Source organism: Chenopodium album, chromosome 13 (assembly GCF_948465745.1).
Source record: "Chenopodium album chromosome 13, dcCheAlbu1.1, whole genome shotgun sequence".
Classification (NCBI taxonomy): domain Eukaryota; kingdom Viridiplantae; phylum Streptophyta; class Magnoliopsida; order Caryophyllales; family Amaranthaceae; genus Chenopodium; species Chenopodium album.
In genome coordinates, this window is record NC_137846.1 from 44,174,088 (window position 1) to 44,199,214 (window position 25,127).

General features: G+C 36.7%; 1 protein-coding gene and 1 pseudogene across 1 annotated transcript; one reads left to right on the top strand and one right to left on the bottom strand.

Moving 5' to 3' along the window:
* The first annotated feature begins 4,848 nt into the window (after positions 1-4,848).
* On the top strand, positions 4,849-10,331 carry LOC145574792 (tubby-like F-box protein 7). Its single transcript, XM_081632652.1, has 4 exons — positions 4,849-5,360; positions 7,940-8,030; positions 8,699-8,828; positions 9,453-10,331. Exons 1-4 carry the CDS (start codon positions 5,013-5,015, stop codon positions 10,021-10,023), a joined length of 1,140 nt encoding a protein of 379 aa, XP_081488778.1. The 5' UTR covers positions 4,849-5,012; the 3' UTR covers positions 10,024-10,331.
* A 3,640-nt stretch (positions 10,332-13,971) lies between these two features.
* LOC145575559 (KIN17-like protein pseudogene) lies at positions 13,972-19,999 on the bottom strand (annotated as a pseudogene).
* Between the last annotated feature and the right edge of the window lie 5,128 nt (positions 20,000-25,127).

The following is a 25,127-nucleotide window of genomic DNA, read 5'->3' on the forward strand; positions in this document are numbered from 1 at the left end:
ATATATATATATATATATATATATGAATTTTTTATATTTTACAAAATTATTTATTTAATTATCAAATAGGTTTGTATAATTAATATGAGCAATTAATTGAGGCAATTAAATATATTGAATTGTATTGAATTAGTTTTAAACATTGGACTAGTTGCTCCTCTAACATCCTACCTCCCTAGGCCAACCTACCTCTTTAATGGCAATCCCACAATAAACGACCACCACTTGACCCCTACCCAAAACCCCAACCGTAACGACCCTTCCCTTCTCACATGACCACCGAACTCCCACCTAACCACTGAACCCCACCTGAACCTCCCACCTAACCACTTGAAAACAACAACCTTTCAACCCTAGTAGTTGGCCCTCTCGCAAATCCTTGTTTGACCCCACCCAATCCCACCCTTTCACCTAAGCTTCGCAAAACCCCACTAAAGCCATGTAAAACCCCACCGCCTCTTACATGAGCCTCGTGAAACCCCACTTGAGCCACGTAAAATCCCACCACCTCTCACCTAACAACCCACAAAGCCCCACCTAAACTGAACTCCCTCCCTCACTCACCCCCCTTGAATCGAAATGAACTGCCATCGGGTCGCTTATTTAGAGGAGGGAAAGCTCACACGCCACTTTAATTGTAATACCCGAATATTTTATGATTTTATATAATATATTTTATGTAAAAAAAATGTAATTTATTTTTATTTATTAAATAACTTTCGTAATCTCATATTTTTATTTTAGAGTTCGGAAAGTTTTAAAAGCCTATTTGTTTAAATAGGACTCTACAAAGCATACATAAACTATTTTAAACCCTATAAATATTCTTAAACCCTAACTATTATAAATGTTTGGTTGCTTCATTATTTTTCATCCCTGCCGTTTACTTGTTTCGTGAGTTCTATATCATAAGCAACAAATATGATCTTCTTTCTCTCTAATAATTCCAATTTCAATGACATATCACAAGAAGATCCTTTATTATTAGCTTTTTGATTCCATTATCTATATTTATTCCCTTAAGCACTTAAGCAGACCTACGCAAATAAGCTATTTGATCAAATCTACTCAAATATGATCATCTTTGATATAATACCAGTCGCCCCTAGCCAATTGTGTTGCTTGCAAGGTATCCCAACCATTCAATGTGCCTTTTTCCACTCCTTTGATCGAAAAATCGTTGACTTTTGAATGGTAATCACACTATCTCAATTGTTTTATATAATTATTGTGTGATTTGCTATTGATATGTATGATTCATGTAGATAATTATATGATTTAATCAGATTCAATTGCGTTGTTACTAGTGTTTTATATGATCGATTGTTTTATTATGCTAGGGTTTTAATGTTGTTGGTATAGGGAGTATTGTTATATATATTGAGGTTTTAGGGTTACTAATGAAGAGTATTATTTTTGGGTTGAGATTTAATTATATTTGGGAACTAGTATTATTGCCCTGTAAGAGTTGAGATATTTTATTAATCAAGTACGTTAAGTTATGTCATATTATTTGGGAACCTATGCCATTATTGAGATATTATTTACTAGTTTGTGAATGATTATTTGATCGAGTATGAGATTAAGAGGTTGAGAATTATTATTTTATTCTTGGTTTGAGGCTCGATGTTAATTACCTTAGTCCTTGGCATGTTGGTAAAGTGATAATAATCATGAGTTAAGAATGAGGTACAATCTTTATTATTTATTTTTCTATGGTCCCCTCTAGTGGGAATTGGCCTGTATGTGATCTGGTTCAAGGTGTTTTCTGGTGAGAGTATTCAAGTTTTTATACTTGTTGGTTTGTTATTCGAATTACTCATGTCCAAGGCTAGGTATAAAACAAAGAGCGTGGCACATTTATGGGACAGATGAGTTGAGTAAAGGTTCGTATTATTATTCGAGGTTGAGTTGATAAAGGTTATTTTCAGAGTATAATGTGTAATGTAGTTTTGAACTACATTGTTTAATTGATCTAGTAATGTTAATTATTATATTTTTCTTTGTACTTTGATATGGGGTGATTACTCAACTTTTGTTGACGTGTGTGTTATTTTATTGTGCTATTTGTGTTTGCGGCCATGTCTTTTTCTTATGGTGGCCCTGCGACAATCTATTTTGGAATGTGTCCTTAATGGTGAGCAGTCAAGATTTTCTAAGCAGGTTTAACAAGTGATCGTAGCTAAAGGAGCTCAAGTGTTTCGATTAGTATGCTATAACGAGTTTGTAAAGTTGTACTAATAGCTCACCTAGTTTATTGAGTTGTAAGTATTGGGATTTTGTAAGCCTTAGTACTTGATAGGTTGTCAAGTGTGGCGGTAATACCTCCGATTTAGGTGTATGCTTCCGCAATTTTATTTAAAAGTTGTTATTTTTCCTTTAATTGTTATATATTATTAGTTAGTAAATCGGGGGTGTTACACTAATGGAGAATAATAACTCAAAGTATGCTTCAATGGAAGAAAAGTAAAGGAAATGGGGCGAGATTGTATTCAGTTTGGTGGTAAAAGGGGTAGGGTTGGTCAGGCCAGTGAGGAAAGGGGTAGGGTTGGCTTCGACGGGGAAGTGGGGTAGCCATGGTGGAAAGGACTAGTTTCAGCCAGGGATGGGAAGAAGGAAGGGGATGACTATTATTTTTTAATTATTAAAAAAAAGAGGAAAAATATTATAGTTAAAGTGTATAATGATCGATAAATTCAAATAAGAATCACCCTTTACCCTCATTTAATTCAAAAACCTAAGACAAAATATATTAGGAAAAATTGTCAAGAATAAAACCACCTTTGACCGCTCTTCCAAAAATAAAACGACCTTTTGGTTATCCCGTAACAATATGACCTTGGAGGCCGGGTAATCTTCTCAAAATAGAACGTACCCGGTTGGTAACCTGTTTAATAGGTTAAATCGGACACGTGTCACATTGAGATTGGTTTGAGGTTTTTCTTAATTTTAATAATTAATTAATTTTTTTTTTTAAAAAAGGACACCCTCCATATCCCCATCGTAGACCACCGTCTTCCCCACCAGCCATAACAGACCAAACTCCTCCCCTCCGGCCATAGTAGACCCAAACCTTACTGCCGACAACCATCACAGAACCTCCGCCCACCTCACTAACACTTAGGCCTTGTTCACTTCACCTTAAAAAAATAATATTAAGTAAAAATAATTTCAGTTCAGTAAAAATAAGTTCAGTTCAGTAAAATTAATTTCAGTTAAGTAAAAATAAGTTCAGTTAAGTAAAATTCAGTTTCCTTAAAGAAGAATTATAATAGAAAACCAGTAAAAATAATTTCAGTTCAGCAAAAATAATTCAATTTAGTAAAATTAATTCAGATCAGTAAAAATAATTTAAGTTCAGCAAATATAATTTTGTTTTAGTAAAAATAATTTCAGTTCAGCAAAAATAAGGTGAAGTAAACGGGGCCTTACAAATTCCCACAATTACAGTAACCAGTACCCTGCTCTTACCTTCGCCCGTCATCTCACGTCTCACCATGGCAGCACGTCCCATAACCACTACCTTGCTCCTCCTCACAATAGACACAACCAACACTCTAACACCCACCAAGAACAAGTTCAATTCTTTCATGTGGTCGGGGTGCGGAGATTTTCGCCATTAGAAATTAGAGAAAATAAGGAGTTGGGTTGGGGGAGTATGCCGTCGAGGAAGGTGTTGGGTCTCTTAGTGGCTTGCGACGCAAAGTGGTGAAGGAGGGGGTTGGGTCTGCCGGTGCATGATGGAGGAGAGGGTTGGTACAGACAGATTGCTGGTAGGAAGGGTTATTTTTTGTTAGAAATTATTTTTAATTAAATATAATTGTTAAAATAAAAAAAAATCCTAGCGAATCACAATAATGCGTCAAGTTCAACCTATTAAACAGGTTAACGGTTTTTCATTCTGTTTTGAGCAGATGACCCCTAAAGGCCACATTGTTCAAGAATAATTAAAAAGTCGTTTTATTTTTAGAAGACCGGCTAAATGTCGTTTAATTTTTGACAATTTTTTCAATACATTAAAACTCTTTAATGAATACATTTAGAAATTTTCAAATCTATACACTTTTCGAACTAGGGGTGTCTATTCGATTTTCGGTTTGGATTTTGGCCAAATCCAATCCGATCCGAAACAAAATTTGGTTTAAAATTTTCAAATCCAATCCAAGCCGAATTTCTCATCAATCCAATCTGATCCAATCCGAATTACAATTCGGTTATATGGATCCGATCCGAAAATCCGAATTAAAATACATTGCGAATTTTTAGGACCTAAAGTGATTATAAAAATAAAAATGCAATTATAAAGTTGTCAATTATTAATATAAGTATTGAAAACATGATTTTACATAATTTATATTAATTTAATTATCAACATAATTTTACATGATTAATATATACAATCATTATTTGTAAAAGTATGGTTTCATATTTCGGTTAATTCGATTATTTGGTTTCAAATAAGGTCAGGTCGATCCGATCCGAAAATCTGAATTTGAAAAAAAATTCAATTCGATCCGATCCGAATTAAAATTTGGATCCAATCCAAATCAATAATTCAATTTAAATTGTATTGAATTTTGATTTTTATCCAAATAATAGACACCCCTATTTCAAACACACAAATTCATGCACATCTCTCTACATCGTATTCCAAGAACAAATTCACCAAACCACCATAAAAAAATTCCATACGGAATACTATTTTTTTGAGGAATATTTTTATTTTTAAAAAAAGATAAAAATGAATTCTCCCACCAAAAAAAATCTTTCTTCTCTCCAAAGTTTCTCATCTAACACCAAAGTCCAAAGATTAAAATTGACGGTTACCCAAACACGCAGGTAACTCTATCACCTCACCCTCTCATCGTCCCTCTCTTCCCAAGTCTCAGCCCCAAAATTCTTACTCTCTGACTCTCTTTCTTTCTCTCTCTCTCTACATTTCCCCATTTTCTCTCTCTACAAATTCCCCCATTTTCTCTCTCCTCCATGATCATCCTCTTCCTCCATTGCTGATGTCTCTCACTAGATCATTCCTCTCACGTCGTTCTTCTTCAATCCGTTGTTTTTCTCTCTCCTCCAAATCTCACCGTGAGTCACCGTCAACCACCTCCTTCTCGCTCGACGCCGGAAACCACCACAACTCCGGCGATGACGCCGACGGTGGGAGATGGTCGACTTTGTTGCCGGAGTTGTTGGCGGATATCATAGCTCGCGTTGAATCTACCGAAGATAAATGGCCGCTTCGTCGAAACGTCGTCGTTTGTGCTTGTGTTTGTAAGAGATGGAGGGATGTTACGAGGGAGATTGTTAAGTCTCCCCTTTCTACTGCTAAGATCACCTTTCCTTCTTGCCTTAAGCAGGTTAATTTAATTTTTCATTTTTGTTTGATTTTTGAATTTGGGTTGTTGACTTTAATTGTTTGATTTTAGGCGAAATGTGGGGTTCTGTTAATTTTGTTTTGTTGGATTTTGTCTATGTTGTTATTGTTTTGATTAATTTAGTATATTGTTAATTTGTTGACAATTTAATTGGAGAAATGTATTGTTTTATTGTTACCATTTTGAGGTTTTTTTTGGGAAAGTGGTGTTTGATTTTTGCAAGTAATTTCCTGTTTTGGAGATTAGTTTACAAAATTAAGGGGGTTAGTAAGATGGGTGATCATTTTAAGCTAATGGGTGTGAATTTTTGACTGAAGAAAGCCGAAAACTCGAAACTTGACTTGTTATATTAAACGAATGGTTGTGGTAGACTTGGTGTTTATTTAGGTTTGGTTTCGGCTAATGCAGTGGTTTTTTGCCGAATTTGTAAAGGAACTCTGCGGTTTACAGTGCCTGTTGATACCAAATTTAATGACTAGATAGGAGTCATAGGACTATAAAGAGGGATGATCATTTTGAGCTTATTTGGGTGTGACTCTTAAACTAATGAAAGAGCAGTCGTAGCTTGATATCCTAAGTTTTAACTATTATTATTAATCTCAGCTTTATAGGGCTGTTGGCCTTGTTGGGTATTTATTCTGTTGTTATCTCTTGATGTCGATAGTGAATACGATTACCAGGGAGAGATCAAGAGGGCGATTTTAGAGTGGTTGCTTTTGCGCTCAAGTTTCGAGTTTAAGTTTGGTTGTAGTTTGAAAGTTGTTATTTTCATTTGTGGACCATTGTGGTATATTGACTATTGAATATTGATAGTTGCTTAGCAAATGATGGGATGCATATAAAATAAACGTAATTGTTTTCAGATTTCTGTAGCCAATTTTTCCTTGAAGAGTTATGTTGCTGCTATTTGTACTGTATGAAATTTTATAGTAGGAGCTTTAGCATTGATGATGACTCAAATTCAACTGTCTCTAATGTAGTCTTCTGCTTCTTCCCCAAGTTATTAGTGAGTTTTTTTTGGAGATTAAGCTGCTGGATTGCTTATGGTAGTAGATTTAGATTTTTGGGGTTTTTATATAGTGAGTAATTATTTAAATGTTTATGCAATCTTGTCTGGTTCCCAATAATGTAGACTTGACATTGTACAATTTTGGATAATGGTGCAAACTTTTTCAGTACTTGAAATCTTCCCTATGCCATGATAAAATCACATCGTTGGAGTAGCATAGGTGTAGAGGAGACCTTAAAAAGGGTATTCTTTTTGTTTCAATATCATATTCTTATTTTCAAACACTCAAACCCTTTATTGTGTCATAGTAAAAAATACAATATTGCTGGCTATGGAAGTACATAGGTATTGTTTGGTTGACATAAGAATTAATTTCCTATAGGCATATGTAATTCATGGGTATTAAAATCCCACATCAAATTTCCTAGGAATTAACTTAACTAGATTGGTTGTTATATAGGTTTTGACAAATCATGGGAATTTCAAGTCACTAAGGGAGAACTTGTTAATATAATTCCCATGTTTTGTTGGAATTGGAAATTCCCATGAATTTGCACTTCCCACTTTCTCTCTTTTTATGGTCTACCAAACAAGCCCTCTATCTCCAATTTCACATGAATTTTAGTTTCCCCATTGTTTTGTGCTACTGAAACAACACCTGTATGCTTTAATATTAATTTAGCACAAATATATTTACAATTTATATAAAATTTAAGCAAATTTGAAAATTATGAGCTAAAGAATATTCAGCAAAATTATTAGGTTTTGTTTGGAAACACTTTACAAGTAGCTTCTGGAGTTCCACATAGTCATAAACTCTGTCAAATGTGAAAATGGCTTTAATGTAACTTCTATAGGTTGAGACTATGCTTTGGAGAAGTTAAAATTGTCACTTTTGTCATTTAATTAATTCCTCATCTACTATTATTATACACAATATTGTTACTTTTGCTGTTAGCAAGCTTCTAGATGTTGGACCTTCGAGTTTTTTAGTGGTTTTAGACATTTAGAGTTTTTTAGTGGTTTTAGACATTTGACAAATGTCTAACTTCTTATACTTGATATTGAGATCTGAAAGACCAATCTATCCAAAATCATTAAACAGGAAGTCGTGTCTATTACTTTATAAGTGATATCTTTCATATCACTAACTTGTTGAAATTGGGCCCTTTTTGGAGTTGTGAGAACCGGAAATAATGGCAGTGTCTTTTTAGAGTTGTGAACTTGTGACAACTATATACCATACATTACCATCATAAAGTTTAACATTGCTTCTTAGATACATAACTGAGGCAACCATTTTATTTATTAAGCTTACAAGTTTAGGAAAACTTGATTTGAATCTTTCTCAATCCTCTTGTTCTCTGTTTATGACTCTATATGGTTAGGGTCTTTTCTGGACATGGTTATGCTGAGTTTATGTTCTACTTTCTGTAGATTATTTATGAGCTGTGCTCCATTATATTCTTTGTTGCTCATATGTGTGTATCCATACTTGTTTACAAGTCAGATGTTTCTTACTGATTCCATGAATGGTTTATGACTGGTGCAGCCAGGGCCACGTGAAAACCCACTTCAATGTCTCATAAAGCGGGACAAGAAAAACTCTACATTCTATCTCTATCTCTCTGTATCACCATCATGTAAGGAAATACGGCACCTTGATCCAGTAGATATGGGAATTTTTTATTATTATTATTATTTTTTTTCAGTTTCTTGAAATTACATGTTTAGTATGCAGTTAATCATTTGTAGCCAATTTTTTCATTTAGTTATTCATTGGAGTGTGGAAACGACTTATGGAATAGGTGTTTTCAATCAGTTTATGCTCAAAAGCCTGCAGGCAGTCCCATGCTGTTGTTAAAGATTTTTTAATCTAGTGTTGAAACTAGTATTTCTATTTGTTCCTACATGTTATTACTAAAAATGTATCCAACTGATTTTGAAGTCCCTGGAAATGATTAAAAATGTGCTGGTGATTGTTTCTGAAGATCTTAGCAAATTTTGCTTACAGAAAACAGAATGTGAAACACTGCTTTCCCTTTTTCTAATACGAGTTGGCTCATGTACTTTGGGCTGTTAACTGATCATGGTTCAGAAGATATTGTCTTTAAGCTTGGATTTCACTTTTTTTTTTTTTTTTTTTTTTCGAACTCGTCTATTCCAGTTTTGATTTCTAACTAAATCTTGCACTTAGTTGGCGCAATTACTCCTACCAACCTACTTGTTAATGTGGCTGATTTGGAGTATGTCCTTGTCCAATACTGCGTTATCAATTTTGGCTGTTGCTGATTGTATATCTTGATTGCAGCATTTTCAGAAAAGGGGGAATTCCTCTTAGCCGCAAGGAGATATAGACGTGGTGCCCACACTGAGTATATCATATCACTTGATGTTGATGACCTATCACAAGGAAGTCAAGCGTATGTTGGGAAGTTAAGGTATGGTGTCTATATTGTGAAGTTTGTTTTGCTGTGAAGTCTGAATTTATTATATGTTTGTTTGGACAATTTATTACTACCCAACTGCTTATGCCAAGTGATGAATTCCAAATTAGATAGAGAGAGAGATATCTCGAAGTAACTTGGTGGACAAGGGCGGGGGACGTGTAGTCTTGTAAGACTGTCAGGTCCACACAAGTGCAAATTATTTCACTTTATTATACTATTTTTGCTTTATTAATTTTGTCATTTTCAGATTGTCAGATAAACCACATAATATTGTCACGTGCTCTGAGCTTTTAAGGAATGATTAGTTAGGATTTTTTTCATGGAGAGACTAAAGATTCCCAACTAGTTCAGCCAACCTCAAGGAATTCTACGTACCTATGTCTCTCAGTCTGTGTCTTTTAGTGCAATGGTTTAATATTAACTTATAAAGATGTCATCATACTCCGTATATCTATGATTCTATATCTAGAGTGTAACACTTGCACTTGATTTAATTAGTAGAACTTTTGCCTATCAATGTTCAGTAAGTTAAGTGTTTGATGAAGGTGCAACCTTCAATGCTGATTGGCTCTTGTTTTCAGGGGTTTGCATTCTCATATTAATTTCAATTTGCAGTTCGGATTTTCTTGGTACAAACTTCACAATATATGATAGTCAGCCACCCCATGATGGAGCAAAACCATCCAGTAGCAGATCAACTCGTCGGTTTGCTAGCAAACAGATAAGCCCCCAAGTTTCTGCTGGGAATTTTGAAGTCGGCCAAGTTTCATACAAGTTTAACCTCTTGAAATCAAGAGGTCCCAGAAGGATGATTTGCTCCCTTAAATGCCCTGGGCCGACGGGGACCATTTTGGATCAGACAGAGGATGCCAAAACTAAGTTAGCAGAGCTGGATTCTAGTTACACTGTTCTGAGGAACAAAGCTCCAAGGTGGCATGAGCACTTGCAATGCTGGTGCTTGAATTTTCATGGCCGGGTAACGGTAGCTTCGGTCAAGAACTTTCAACTTGTAGCGACAGTGGATCAAAGCCAACCAGGTGGAAAAGGTGATGAAGAGGTAGTTCTCCTCCAGTTTGGAAAAGTAGGAGATGATACTTTCACCATGGATTATCGCCAGCCACTTTCAGCCTTCCAAGCATTTGCAATTTGCCTAACAAGTTTTGGTACGAAACTTGCATGCGAGTAAGTTGCCATCTTTGGTGCCAAAATCCATGAAATGGGTGTCCATATATGTTGTTTAAGTGTAGTTTTTTTTTTCTTTTTTAATTTATCCACAAAAAGAAGAAAAGAGAAAAAGAAAAAGAAAAGGATGCATGAGATTTCACTCTCCTATGTAGCTCCTCTTTCTTCATTTTCGTTCCCAAATCTGTATTTTTTCTGCTACATTTTGTTGGTTAGATGAAGGATAATGTACATGCCGCCGCGAATGTAACTTGTATGTATACACTCATGTCAAGTGTTAAAAGTGTAGAATATAAGCATGTGCTTTTGCAAGTGAACCTATCTTCTTTGCTGAGTACTTTGTTATTGTTATTCTTTGTAAGTTTGATATATTATACAGTGTGTCTAATTCAACTAAATCAGCCTATGCTCACCTACTTAATCAATTGCACATGACTTCGACTGCCACGCCTGGCATGCAAGCTACTTGGTGGAAACGTCTTTGGGGTCAGCCCATTCTAGCAAAGTGGAAGATTTTTTCTTGGAAAGTGCTTCATACAGCTCTTCCTATGGCTGTTTTGCTTCATAAGAAGGGAATTCCGGTGGATCGATGTGTGTTTTCAGTCATCAGGAGGAAGAAACTTGTTCTCATCTTTTCCGGGATAGTCCGTTTACTCGCTAGTTCTGGGACAATCATCCTTGGCCTTTTTCTGTTCCATTGAATATGGATCAACCGTTCGAGGTCTGGTTTTCGGAGATGATTTCTAATCTTGGGACTCTTAAGAATTGGGTTGGTCTGGATTGGTTCGTTGGGTTTCGCGTGGGCTATTTGGGTACCAGGAACAATCTCCGTTGTTGATTAGAGGTTTATTCACCGGCATCTGTTTTGGCTTTGGCTACTAGTTGGGTGGATCGGAATTCTGAGGCTCATGCCCATTCTTCTATTTGGTCGCTTTCGGTTCTTCCGAGATTTTCTATTACTGCGCTTTCTACTTCAGGTAGGAGGCCTACTGGAACGGTCTTCGACGTTTGTCTTGTGGTGGATGGGGGAGTAAATATAAAAACTAGGTATTGAACTTTGCTCAATGTTGCAGATTGGGTAATCAAGTTTGGTTTGTGGCAAATTAGGTACTGAACTTGGGTATTGCCTGAATTTTGACCTATAACAACAAGTTAACAAGTTACCCAGCATTAATTAAAAAAAAAAAAAAAACTTCAATTGAATTGATTAACCAAAAAATTCATCTTTTCCCATATTTTCTCTCTCCTAACCTCTTTTAGCTCTTCTTTCTTTCTCTTTAACCTTTAAGAAACTAATTCAAGGCGAGTTTCGTCAAATTTGTGGGGTTTTCATAGTAGTTTCCATCGAATTTGTGTGTGGGGAGGGGGGGGGGGGTTTCGTGGGTGCGTTTCGTGACTTGGGTTTTGTAAGGCTGGTTGGATTTATGAGGGCGTTTTTGCGAGGGTGTTAGCCTAGGCTTCGTGAGGGTGGTGGCCTGAGTTCGTGATGGTGGTCGGACTTTTGAGGGCTTTCGTGGGGGTGGTTGAATTTGTGGGTTTTTCGTGAAGGTGGTCAGATATGTGGGCGTGGGTTTCATGGAGGTGAAAATTTCATGGGGGTGTGGATGCAGTGGTGGTAGTCAAGGTGGTGTGGGTGCCTGGGTGGTTGTGTGATGGTGGGTTGGGTGGTGGTAAGATTTTTCCAACATTTTTCTGCTTAATTTGATTGTTATGTTTTGAATTATTGTTTAGTTTAGCTACTGTGAAGGATGGTTTTGTTATGTTTCAAAACAAAAAAAAAAAAAAAAAGAGATGGTTTTGTTATGAATTGTTTAGTTTAGTTACTGTAAATTATTGTTTTGTTATGAATTATTGTTTAGTTTGCATGTTGGATATTCTGGTGATTTTGACTGTTATAGATGATGAATTTGACGACTTTGATATGGGTTTTGTTTAGTTTGATTATGATGTTTGATTCTACATCAGATCATCAATATGTTTGTTGTACTGATTTTAGGAGAATTTGGTTACATGGTGATCTGGGTTATTAGTTGTTGAATTCGAATGTTCAATGATCAGTAAATCTCTGTTTATTACAACTAAAATGCTGTTTATATGTGTAAATTCCACCAAATTGATTATTATTTTTTTTCAAAAAAAGATATTAACTTGCAAATTACTTGTTATATCAAGCTACTCGCCGCATAAGTAAAAGCAGGTAAGAGTACCCAATTTGCCACAAGCCAAACATGAGTACCCAATTTACAACATTGATAAAAGTTCAGTACCCACTTTTTATATTAACTCGTGGATGGGGCTTGGGACCCAGTTGGTCGTCGTTCGGGTGCAAGTTGGTTTTTCTCAAATGGTACTTCTCCTCAGTATTTAGGTGGGGGGGGGGGGGGGGGGGCGGAGGGCTCAGGCCGGGTTCTGTAATTCGGCTCTTCAATCTGAGTTACGTGCGGGTTTGTTGGGATTACGACATGCAAGGGATAAGGGTTTTTGTAATGTTCGGTTGCTTGCGGACTGCAGTTCTGTTCCATAGTTAATTTGGGGAACCCAGGTGGGCGACATATCTGTGGTTTGGATCCTGGAGGAAATTCGGCAAATTACTTCTTTGTTATCTGCTTGCAGCAATGGGAAGGTCTCCAGAGCCACAGTGGATTATGCCCATTACCTGGCTGGTTTAGCTCGTGATCGTCATCTTCTTTGTTTCCGTTTCTAGTTTGTTGTTTTTTTGTTAGTTTTCTTTGTAAAAAAAAAAATTAAATAAAAAAATAAAAAAAAACTAAAATAGTAAAATTCTACGTTATCCTTTTAACTGTTTTCATGCAAGTTGTCAACTAAAATATAGTTTAATAAGTTTGGATATGATCCTATTGGACGAGCAGGTATTATATCTTTATAAGTCATTTATATATATATATATATATATATATATATATATATATATATATATATATATATATATATATATATATATATATATATATATATATATATATATATATATATATTAGGCAACATTTATTTAATTAACCTTTTTAGTTTTTATAAATTAATTTTATGAGTATATAATGTTCTTATACTTATTCCAAAAACCCTAGCCTCTCTCTCCTCTCTCTAAAATCCTAACCTCCATTGTTGAATTTTGGAGGGGCTTTAATCGGTTTTTACCGGTGAAAAGCTCCAATCGTGTGTTTTTGTGTTCTTTTTATCTTGTTTTAGGTTTATAATAACTCTTCCTTTTCTAGGAGGAATATTTCTCCCTCAAAAGACAGGGTTTTTCTTCTTCTTTTGGAGGATTTGACTCCTTCGAAGACCGAGATTTTCTTCTCTCTTTTGAGGGAGGATTTTCTTTTTTATTTCAATTCATGGATTTCTATAAAGTTGTTTCATGGGTAAAACTTTGTGTGGGATCGAAAAAGAGGTATATATTTCAATTACAATCTTACAAATCAAGCGAAAATTTTCTGCACAGCTACAACAAATCGATAGACCCCCCTCGCTGGAGAAGACTGTAAATCACAGCGATATGAAAGAGGGTATGAAGAATGTACGATTTGCAACAACGATCATTGTTTTGCTTACGGAATGTTTTTATTTGATTCAATTATTATGTATTTGGTAGATCTAAATCTCTTTGTAGATGTCGTATGACTTTTATTTATGAATAATTTTATTTCAAAAAAAAAAAAAGGAATTTATGATAAAAACTTAATTTTTGTGACTTAGGTAGCTTAATCAAGTAATTAAATTAACCTTAATTTTTCTTTTAAATTACAGGGTGATTACGTTTATGTCTCGATTAAAGCTAACTTGTTCAACACTTCAAAACTTTCGTTCAAAATTTATTGAGTAACAGTTTACTGCATTGATAAAATTCCAATGCATAGATTTGATTTTGTACAATTACAATTTTTGGATCATATGAAAAACGAGCTGGAGATGTGGTCCTCAATAAAGAATGTCGTCAAACAAGTTTACAAATATCCTCATACGCCACTAGTGGAAGCACCCAACCTTGGTATACACACTTTTCCAGTTGTACTTTAGCACAAAAGTTATATGCATCGATAGCAAGTAACCTTGCATTAAATCCACGATAAGATCCATTTACAATCCTAATTAGACCGCCAATATGAGGAAGCACAGTTTGAAGCTCATGTTGATGAATATGAAGAAGATGCTTCCTTGTATATGACATCTCAATTTCCCCAATGTACTTATCTAAGACCTTCCTTACAATCCCCTTCATGTTATTATAGCCCTTTTTAGCCCACGCTTTTCTTGTTACCTTGATAATGATTCCTTCACACAACCAATAGGGTTTTCTGTTCCTTCTCTCCTTTGCTTTCTCTTCCTCTCTCATCAAATCATCCAACGCTGTTGATTTCTCTCTCGCTACGTCACATCCAACACCCAACACTTGTCTCAACATTTGAAACATCCTCCAACATAGCAACCCTGACATTGTCTCTTCTCGGAAAACCAGTATCACTTGTTGATGAAGAACTACCTAACTCAAATGCAAATGAAATCTTCTTGTTCTTGACAATCTCTGGTTCCATGGTCTTTTCAACATCAATCTCCATCCAATCTTCATTCGCCGCCCGCTTAATTTGTTTTGTAATTTCGTTCTTCTTCTTCTCTTCCTCTACCAACAAGGACTTGAACCGCTTAGTCTTCTTCCTTTCATAAAACAAAGCTTCAGAATATCTCGAAGCTAACACTTCCCTGTCCAACCCAAATGCATCACAAATTTTGTCGAAGTGATCCATTTAGTAGCATTCATGTGCACATGTTGCCTATCAGAAATATACTCATTGTAAACCATTGTGGTTGCGACACGGATAAATCTATGGCTGCGCCTCATATGCTCTAAAAAAGCATTCTCAAATTCCTGGGAAAACCCTTTAACAAAATTGTGTCCTTCCTTTTAGCTCCTAATGCTATATCAAGATGTCCTAATGCTATTGTCTGAATGCCTAGGTATCCTTTTAGCTCCGCTTGGATAGAGTAAGTCTAAGGGCTCTGCTTGCACGTCCGAAGGCTCGGCCTGCAAAACAAGGAAGGTTAGCTGCCTCGGGGGTGTGACCCGAGAAAGCCCCTCCGATGCTTAAGTTAGTGAATATATTTTCTAGAGAGAGAAAGTAGAGAGAGAGAGTGTACTTAGAGAGAGAAAGTAGAGAGAGAATAAGAGAGGATTAGGAAAAAGTTACCATCATTAATGATTGGAGTGCTATTTATAATTGTACTTTCAGGTGGCAGAAGCTGTACTTAATTGGACAGATTAAGGGTAGATCTGTACTTTGCAATGATTAATGATGGGCTAGATCATGGAGGGGTATTTCCATAATTTCAGGTCACTGGGCCTAGAACAATGGACTTGGCCCAAACATTTAGCCCCATGTGTGATGTGGGAATGAAATCGCATGAAGTTCGAATGTCACGCAGAATTAGTATAATTGAGGTTGTCATATGAGCCGGAAAGGCTTTTTAGGCGTACCCGAGGGCTAAAATAAGCCCCAAGTACACTTGAGGGCTAAAATGAGCCCCAAGCGACTTACAAGGGCGAGGACCAACCCCAAGCAATGCATTAGAAGTACTTTAGTTGACATGACTGAGCGGTTTTGAGAATTTATCCGAGAGCTAAGCCTGATGATGGATGACGGCTATAGACAACTAAGAGCTTTTCTCCTTTTAGAATATCTTCTTCAGGTTGAGCCCCATGTATATTTCTAAAGGCATGACTTGTCTTGATTTTCGGCTAAGCTTTGTATTAAGAGTTAACCGATGACAGCTGAATGTTAGTTAAGCTTGTAATTAAGCTTAATCCTTCATTAGAGATATTCTAGGCTCAAGTATCACCTATGCCCATTTGAGCTAGGGGTTTGAGGAGTTCACTTATCCTTGACTTTGTATATATGAATTTCCACCTCACTTCATTTGCTTTTCCTTCTTTCATTTGCCTTAGAGAAATTCTCAAAAAAATTTCAAATCGTCTCCCAAATTCCTTAAGAGTTTGAGTGTTCAAGTCACATCACTCAGATTCGTCCAAGTTCATCAAGTTCTTTGAAGGTATGTGGAAATTTTCTATCTTTTGATCCGAATTTGATAGATCCGAAAGCATATTTTGAGTTTTTGTGCTTGAAATTTTTGAATTGAATATTTGAATGTGAACCTTCGAGTTAGGGTGTATGAATTGCGAATTTTGGGTTGGATTTATTATGCCTAGTCAAAATTCTTAGCTTAGCCATAGCTGGGGAGAGTTATCTTGTTTGTAATTGTGGAGTGAGAGACGAGGGAGCAGAGGTAGAGGAGAAAGGGAGTGTGAGGGAAAGGAGTAGAGCACCTGCCGAGAGGGAGTAACGGTTGGTAGCCGAGGGGTTAGCCGACAAGCCGAGGGCCATGCGCATGGCCGAGGGGGTAGCTGGCGCCGAGGGCTGGGATACGCTGAGTGACTGGAGTGATTGATGAAGTTGGGTACTTCAGATGATTGTGTGCTTGAGCGTAGCTGAGGGAGAGGCCCGTTTAGCGACTTGTGAGTATAGCCCGGATTTTTGACTATGTTTAGCCAAGGGTGAAGTGAATGATCAATTGACGCCTAAGGGGAAGGCCGAGTGAGCTGAGGGGCGTGAGTAGATTTAGGCCGAGGGAATTGAGAAGGTTAAGCCGAGGGCCTTCGCTTATCTTAGATGCGGGCTGATGGCTTTGGCGTGGGTAAACGGGGCTCTCGAACGGGAAGGTAGGTTGAATTTTTTTTTCAAATGGCCGAAGGCTTGATGGGATGGCCGAAGGGGTATGTTGGGCGATCTGCCTCGCCGAGCAAGCCGAGGGGAGTTGAAGGCCTCGCTTTCTTGGCCGAGGGCCTAGCCATACCTACTGAAGGGGGCGCTTAGCTGAGCGCTTGGCGTATGTGAGGGATGTTGTGCCGAGCTACCGTCATACACAAGTGCTACTATGCTTTTGGCTTAACGCCTGGCCGAGGGCTTGTTAGTAGGTTGGGCGGAGTGCGAAAAAATGCTAAAGGCCCTTATGCCGAGGGGATGGTAGGGCTAGCTGTCCAGCCTGCTGTGATGCCCAGGGATATGTTGAGAGTCCGCTAGCTTGGCCGAGGGCCCTGCTAGCTTGATGCCGAGGGAGTATATGTGCGAGCTACTGAGGGATGGGCTAAGAGCTCGGCTTGAGCATTGAAGGCTTGGTCATATGCCGAGGGACTCTAACATCAGACCGAGGGGTACGCTCGCAAAATTTCTTGCCTCGAAGTCCTGGGTTTAACCGAAATATTTGTTGATGTCGGGAGTTCGGTTTTCCTGCTGGGCCGAAGTAAGGATGTTGAGGGGTCCGACTTTTCACTTGTTTTTATTTTAATTTCACAATGCCGAAAGCCCAGCGCACATTATTGAGGCCGAGAGCTTGGGCTTTGTTGATTTTTCGTTTTCATTTTTCTTTGAGAGGATGATGAGAAATGGGCTTGTACAAGTGTTGGTGTATATAGAAATTATCTCCGCTAGGCTTGATCTTCAAAATTTTTTCTAACACTTGAATTTTTATTTATGTTGTAGGAGTACTTCGCCCCGGAGTGAGCTTGTTTGGCTACAAGAAAGTCTTCCGACCTCTCTGACTACTATGCTTTGGCTTGTAGTAATTGTGTGCTATTTTCTTTGCATGCTTAAAAGTTCCTCGGCTGCGCCATTGATGATGTTTAGGCATAGAGGTACGCTTGTTGTGTTGATTGTGTGTACATTAAGCATTTTTGGGGTAATCTTGAGTTGTGTTATGCATGTGTTATGAACTACCAAGTGACTCAAGATTATCCGAATCCTCTCCCCGGTCTTGCATCTTATGACTTATCAAAGGAAATCTAGTCGGGGGGGGGGGGGGGGAGGGGTGGGGGAGACTTGTAGCAAATGTGATTGGTAGTAGTGTTGATGCATCTATTCCTTTGGTTGTGCCACCTTCTTATATGTTGCCCCTACCCCCTGAGCATGATTTAGGCTTTGATTATTATTTGCCTCCTTCCCCTTGGGAAGTTTCTCTTGCACGTGAACCAACTGCTAGGGGTTGTTTGAACAGATTGCTTGTTGACGGTGTGGTGACTATGTCGAGTGAGGATGATACTTCCACTTCTTCTCTTGGGGTGCTGGTGCCTTTTAAGCCGCCTGTTAGGATGATTAGCCCTTCTATGTGCTTGATAGGCTAAAGTCGTATCACCTAATCAAAAGAATTACCTAAGTCCTCTAACTAAAGTAGATAGGGAAGTAGGGTCGAACCACAGGAAAGCACGTTAATTTATTCCTAATTAATTAATATAATCTAAATTATTAAGTAACTAAATTATAGATATGACAAATTAATCTAAGGGAGATAAAAGTGGGGAGAAATCAATAAATAAAAGCCAAGGGTATAGGTTCACCAATAAACAATATTTCAGGGTAAAACATAATTAATCACCAATGCAATAATTAATCAGATCATAAAGGGCTTTTGCTACGTATTACAATCACATAATTAATCTACCGGTATTAAATCACATCTTTCGAATCTTGACTTAACCATTTATAAATTAACCTGCCTATTGAAACTAAGCCTAAACATCAATTCTCATCTTTCGAATCTCGAATCAATATTGCATAACTCATACAATTAAACCAGACTTAATCTAATTGCATAGCATTAAATCAATCAATAGGAAATTAATCAAGTATTGACAATCAACAATAATAAATTACCCCTTCATATTATTTATAGATTCCCACAACCCTAGAAAATAAACTGCTCACACATAATTAAAACTAAACTAATTAAAGCGATTAAAGAAAGCATATTTAAAATCAAAGAAAAAATATTAAACTAAATATGAAAACAATAAACTAAAATTAAACAAAACCAATAAATAATACCAAAACTAAAGTAATGAAAATTACACTAATAAAATCTAAAAGAGTCTGACAATTGAAAACTCACTAAAAACTAATCTAAAAAGCTAAGCTAAGAAAACTTACATAAAGAACTAAAAACAATCATGAAAACTAATAACTAAAAGAATTAATCCCCAAAAGCTGCGGGAACAAACTAAAAGCTAAAGAAAAAGTCTGACCTCCTCCTATGATACTACTACCCTCCTTTTATATAATTCAAGCCCACCGACTTAAATATAAACTTCAAGACACTTGCCCGATCGGGCCCGCTTCCTTCACGCCCAAGATGCTGACTTTGGTTCTGGGCTTCTTTCAACTTTGGGCCTATAGCTGAAGTTGCATATTGATCCGTGGCCTAATTACTTGGTCCATATTTTCCTTCTTTATGATATCCCAATATTGGACTTATAATAAAATAAATTAATACTCCCAACGAACCGAGCCCTTAACCACAGAATCGAATTTAATTAGTTCGACCTTGGACTTCAAATATACGGTCATGAAATACGATCAAACTCCAATGTCTTTGTAGTGGCTCAATAAGCTCGGGAATTATCATAATTCTGCAAATTCCTACAAAATAATACCAACTCTACAAAAACACTAGAAAACGTATATTAGTAATAAAAATAGCTCCTTAGAGCTTAATTAAGCACAAATATGACCTTGGGACGGGGAATAAAAATATATATAAAATGGACTCATCAGTGCTTCCCCTCAACCTCTTTGCTTAGATCTCTATCGGGTGGGACTAGGCATTTGCAAACCTAGTATAATATTAGAGAGCCTTTTCTTATTTCTCCCCCTGGGGGTGATACCACTGTAGATAACTCTCCGCCCGGGTGTATAGCTGTATATAAGGAGTGTTTAGATAACGGATTGAGGTTTCCTTTGTACTCCTTCATTGAGGAATTGTTGATAGAGTATAACTTGTGTATTACCCAGCTTGTTCCAAACTCTTGGCTGATAATAAGCGCCTTCATAGTAACTTGTAGCATACTCGGTGTACCTTGTACCATAACCACCTTTAGGAACACCCATAGGCTTTAAGAGATCCTGGGCAATGCAGATAGCCATGGGCGGTATGCTTTTCATTATAGGGAGTTCTACTTCACCATACACACAAATCCCTCGAGCCAAAAGGGTTTCCGCCATGCCTTTCTTTTCATTTTTCATGCGGGGGGTTAGAGGATACCTCAAGATCATAGCGGCTTGCCTAGGGTTGGTTTGAACTACAATGTGCCTACCTTGAGTGTTGAGGAAGCCGTGGGAGCTATTTGGTTGCAATCCTTTAAGGAAAAAGGATCGAAAAAGAAGCGTCCGACCATCTGGATCTTGAAGGATAGGCATTTCAAGAAGGAGCGTTTTTTTAGTGTCGTGGGCCTGAGCCACGCTTATGATAGGGGTAGGACTTGCTTTTGATTATTTAAAAGTTTCTAATTATTTATATGTTTATCCTCGGGTTTTATGACTAACGTGTTTATTTGCAGGTGTTGCGTATAGTCAATTAACGGACAAGTTACAGAGGAAGATGGCTGCTACAAACTATCGAGTTGTGAAGTTCAAGAACTCCTTAGACAAAGGAGATATGTGTATTCCTCCTCCTCCCCTGGTATGTACTTTGATCCCATGAGAAGTTAATTTTCCCTTATTGTTAGTCTTTTCTCGCCAACTAACTTGATTTGTGTTTTATTTTTGTCAGAACTCGAAGAATATGAAGAAGTCGGCCGAGAGGGCCGAAGGATCTCCCCGGCTACGAAGGTTGAGGTGGATGATCAGGGGTCTTTCCACTCCTCTCCTACTGCCTACCAGCACACTGAGCATTTTGAGGAAGAGGGAAGTAGAGCCAAGAGTAAGCGCCCTCGTGTTGAAGGTGGGGGCGAAGACGTGGTTGCCGAGGAAGATGATGATGATGAGGAATTCGTACTCTTGTTCCTGGAGTCCTTCCTGCCCTTGACTCAGTTGTAACACCCTAGAAATTCCTTCCCTTTAAAATACCCGTTTTGCTCTTTTTAGAATACGATTTAGTAAAATCTAAGACATTATCGCCACCGTGAAAACGGCTAAGGCAAATATCAAAGACACACAGCGGAAGACTCTTTTCAAAACCTTTCAAAACAAGTCAACTTTAAAGTCAAACCAAACGAAAGTAAAGTCAAACCAAAGTCAAATGAAATCAAACATAGCTGTAGGAAATATTTCAAGCATCCCACACTTGAGGCCCATTGTGATCATACACTTAAGTATGGTGGCGTCCAAAGGGAAGGAAGCTAGAGCAAAAGAATCGCCAACAAGTTTTAGGAACTTGTAAACCGTTCATAGGGTGAAGGTTACACCCCTTCAAGATCCATGAGATCGCTAACTCCATAGTGGTCCTGAACCATGACTGGATATTCGGGGATGAAGGTACAAATCCAACCTAAAAGAGATTGAACCTGCCCTAAAAATAGGCCTCTACTTTATTTTCTCATATTCATGTGGGCTTTTTGACTAACATACAATCAATATATTAATCCTAAACCTGTCTAATCTATGTTGGTTGAATATTAATGCACAAAAAAACTATTATTGGCGATCACTTAAATTAAAATCATATTAGCCTAAACAAAATTATTAATTATCTTATTAAGCGTGATTTCAAGTACAAATTCCCTTTAAACCTACAAGAGAGAGCGTGATCAAGCAATAACAATAATATATCAAGCAACATAATAATAATTAATACAAAAAATCATCATCATCATAATCTCATCAAAGCATAATAATATTAGCAAGATTCTAGGCATGATACTAACAAGATTAATAACAAATCCTAGCATGTCACTAAACATTAAAAATCAAATCTTTAACCCTAACATGATATTAACATGATAGAAGAAATAGGAAGCAACCTAAAACATGATACTAGAAAGCAATAAAAGCATCCTAACATTATACTAGGAATTAATATAATCAAAGCATGCTTTCTATAAAAATATAGCAATAAAACAACTTACTTTGTTGTCTCGTATCTCTTTCTATCAAAACAATACACACGTTAGTAACTTCAATGAAAATATTAAATCAAACAATTAATTTAAATAATTGAAATAGGGATTTGGGACCAAACCCTCAGAAATATCAACCTTTCACGTATAGGGCAAAGGCAACTTCGAGCTTGGCTAGGTGTATCTAAGTCTCATGAATGAGGAATATTGTATTTTGAAAAGGCTAGGTTTAGAAATCAAGAGAGAGAATGAAAGAATAAGATTTAGCTTATTGAGAGAAAGAATTAGATGATTGTTGATAATTTGAAAACGGGGAATATTGACCCTATTTATAGAGAAAATAGTCCCGAAACGATCAGAAAAAGATCGAATTCGATTCGGAGTAAAACTACTTCCATCAGGATGCGATAGTGTCCATCGCGGCGCGATGGCTTCATCTCGACGCGATGGAACTGTCGTTTGGCGATGATGAACGTGTTAATTCAAAACCGTACGGAGTCCTTAATCTAATTAAATTGGACTAACTAAAATCCGTACTTATCTTTTAAAATCAGATTTAATCTTTTAAAACACTTGTTTTATTCCGAATAAAATTCTTTATTTTTCTAAAAGATATAATTATTAATCCTAATCCCACTAGAATTTAAAAGAACCTTCTAGATTATTCTAGAGGATCAAAATCAATCCTAATGACTTAAATAATAATAATTAATGGGCCCTCCACTTGATCATTGGAACGTATTTAAAACTCATTTCGGGCCCAATTTAGTATTTTGGCCATAACTTCTATTCTTAGGAATTAGGCTTATAATATATCGTCGGAATGCTCTTTTCGAGCCCAATCCAACTACACTATTTTTGGACCCTTATCATGGAACAAACTAAACTGGATTGGACATTTTCCATAAATAGAGTAAGAAAAGAAATATTTTTGAAAACAGAAAGAAGTATTCTTATTAAAACAACCGCATCGCAAGACTTTTCACATTTCACCTTGTTCGATAATCAAATGACGTGAAAAGGTATTCATCACTGGGTTTGGTTTTTTGGGGAGACACAATCAGGTTTCTACAATAGCCAAACAAAGTCAACCTACAACTTGGAACCATTGTAGGCCCTTATTAAAAGCGAACAAATACTTAAAAACCTTCGCGTTAGTTTCACAAGCATAATATATAATAATAATTAAAGCAATAAACCACATCATAATATTATGGAAACTAAGCATGATTCACTCTTCACTCATGCCCATCATGAATATGCTTCATCACCTAAAAAGCTTCTCTCTACTTGTCCCCACTACTCGCCATTAGAAATGGGTCGTCGTAGGGCCAAGGTAAAGACAAGGCCAAACAAACATACAAACATAAAATCAGTAAAGCTGAGTACATAAACGTAAAGAAACACACTATCATGCTTTAGTCCTATCAATCACACAACTTACCTAGTTGCACCTGTTTTCACGCATACAACATACAACAAATAACTAGACAAATAACAATGTCCACTTAATTTTGATTACGCATCGAACGGGTTTCCAACCAAATCCCTGCCCCAAATAAATTGAGGTAAACTACACCGGGAGCTAACTAGGTAGACAAATGTCACATGAAGTGACGGACGCCCTACGCATAATAACAATAATAGGAAAATACAACGTCCTGTACTCCCAGTAGAAGTTACGGTTAAATATAAAACACCATAACTCCCCCCCCATATGTTCATACTCAAGGTATATACGTTCCAAGAGTTTTGGTGTGTAATCCCTTTCAGTTTACGTTGTTTTACATAATATTCAACTTGGTGATGACTCTCAAACCATAACACGACCAAACATTGTAATTATGCAAGCAATCAATCATACCAAATTAATTCTTGAATAATTAGTGACCACATAACTTTAAATGTTGAATCCTTTTTAATCTACCTTGGTGTCAAAGACACCTTAAACGCATAATGCGCCGCAAATCCTATCCCTCGATGTTAAAAACACCTTAAGTGCACATGAGCACCACAATATAATTTATTCCTGTGTACTAAGACATTTAATAGCTCAATACCCATGCTTAAAGCATCAATAAAAATTATATGAACCATAATAAAATTCCCTTATTATATTCCAAACCAAATTAAACATTTAGTTTAATTAACCATGCTTCCAATCATGTCAATAATAAAAGTGTGGTTCATATTCAACATGCCAATATAATTATTTCCAATCACTAATCCGTCACAAATAATCCATGCTTCATAATTCAATCACCCACATCAACCAAATAACAAATTCCAATAAAAACCTATCATGATGCTACTTGGAATTAATTATTCAAAGCCTAACATGTTCCTACATCATAAAATAAATACCAAGTACGCGAACGTATCTTGAATACGATCTCAAAATCGCCACGACTACACAAAATCACTCACTTGGAAATCTCCTACAATCCAAAATTACAAAGAGGCATTAATATCTACTCGACACAAATTTCCAGAAATATATACACTCCTTAATTCACTCATAAATTATTTAAAACAAGCTGAAATTTAATTTAAAACCCCATACTTTAATCCCAATTAATGGATAGTAAAAAATTCCTTCAAGAAACTTAATTATGGCTTACTAACAAAATTTCTAGCTTTACTAAATCATCAAAACTTTATGTAAAAATGTTTTAAAACACCTATTTCAATAATTTAAACCACCCATAATTAATTTCCATCAATATACAATAATTTAGAAACCTAGGGTTTTCAATTTGGGGCTTTTTAATTCAAAACCAAATCTGAAAATTCATTTACATTATAATTATAATCAAACATCATAAAATCATCACAAAACCCAAAATAATTAATTAGATGAAGGATTAAAGCAAAAAGAATAAACTTTTTTTTTGATGCACGAAAAGGAGAAGAAGGGGGAGTGTGGTCGGCGCTACATCCCCCGCGGCTGTTGCTGCTACAGCGCCGTGCTGGAAGGTGGCGGTCGACTATGGTGGTGGTGGTGGAAGCTGGCCACTGGTGGTGGTGGTGGTGTGTGTGTGTGGTGTTTTAAAAAAAAGGGGAAGGGGAAAATAAGGGGAGAAAGAGAGAGAGAGAGAGAGAGAGAGATAGAGAGAGAGAGAGTTATCTTTGGGTATTTTTCACCTAGGGCAAAGTTTGATTTTTCTCATATGGTGGGTATTTATATCCTCTCTCAGAAACCCTCCTTCCTAAAATTC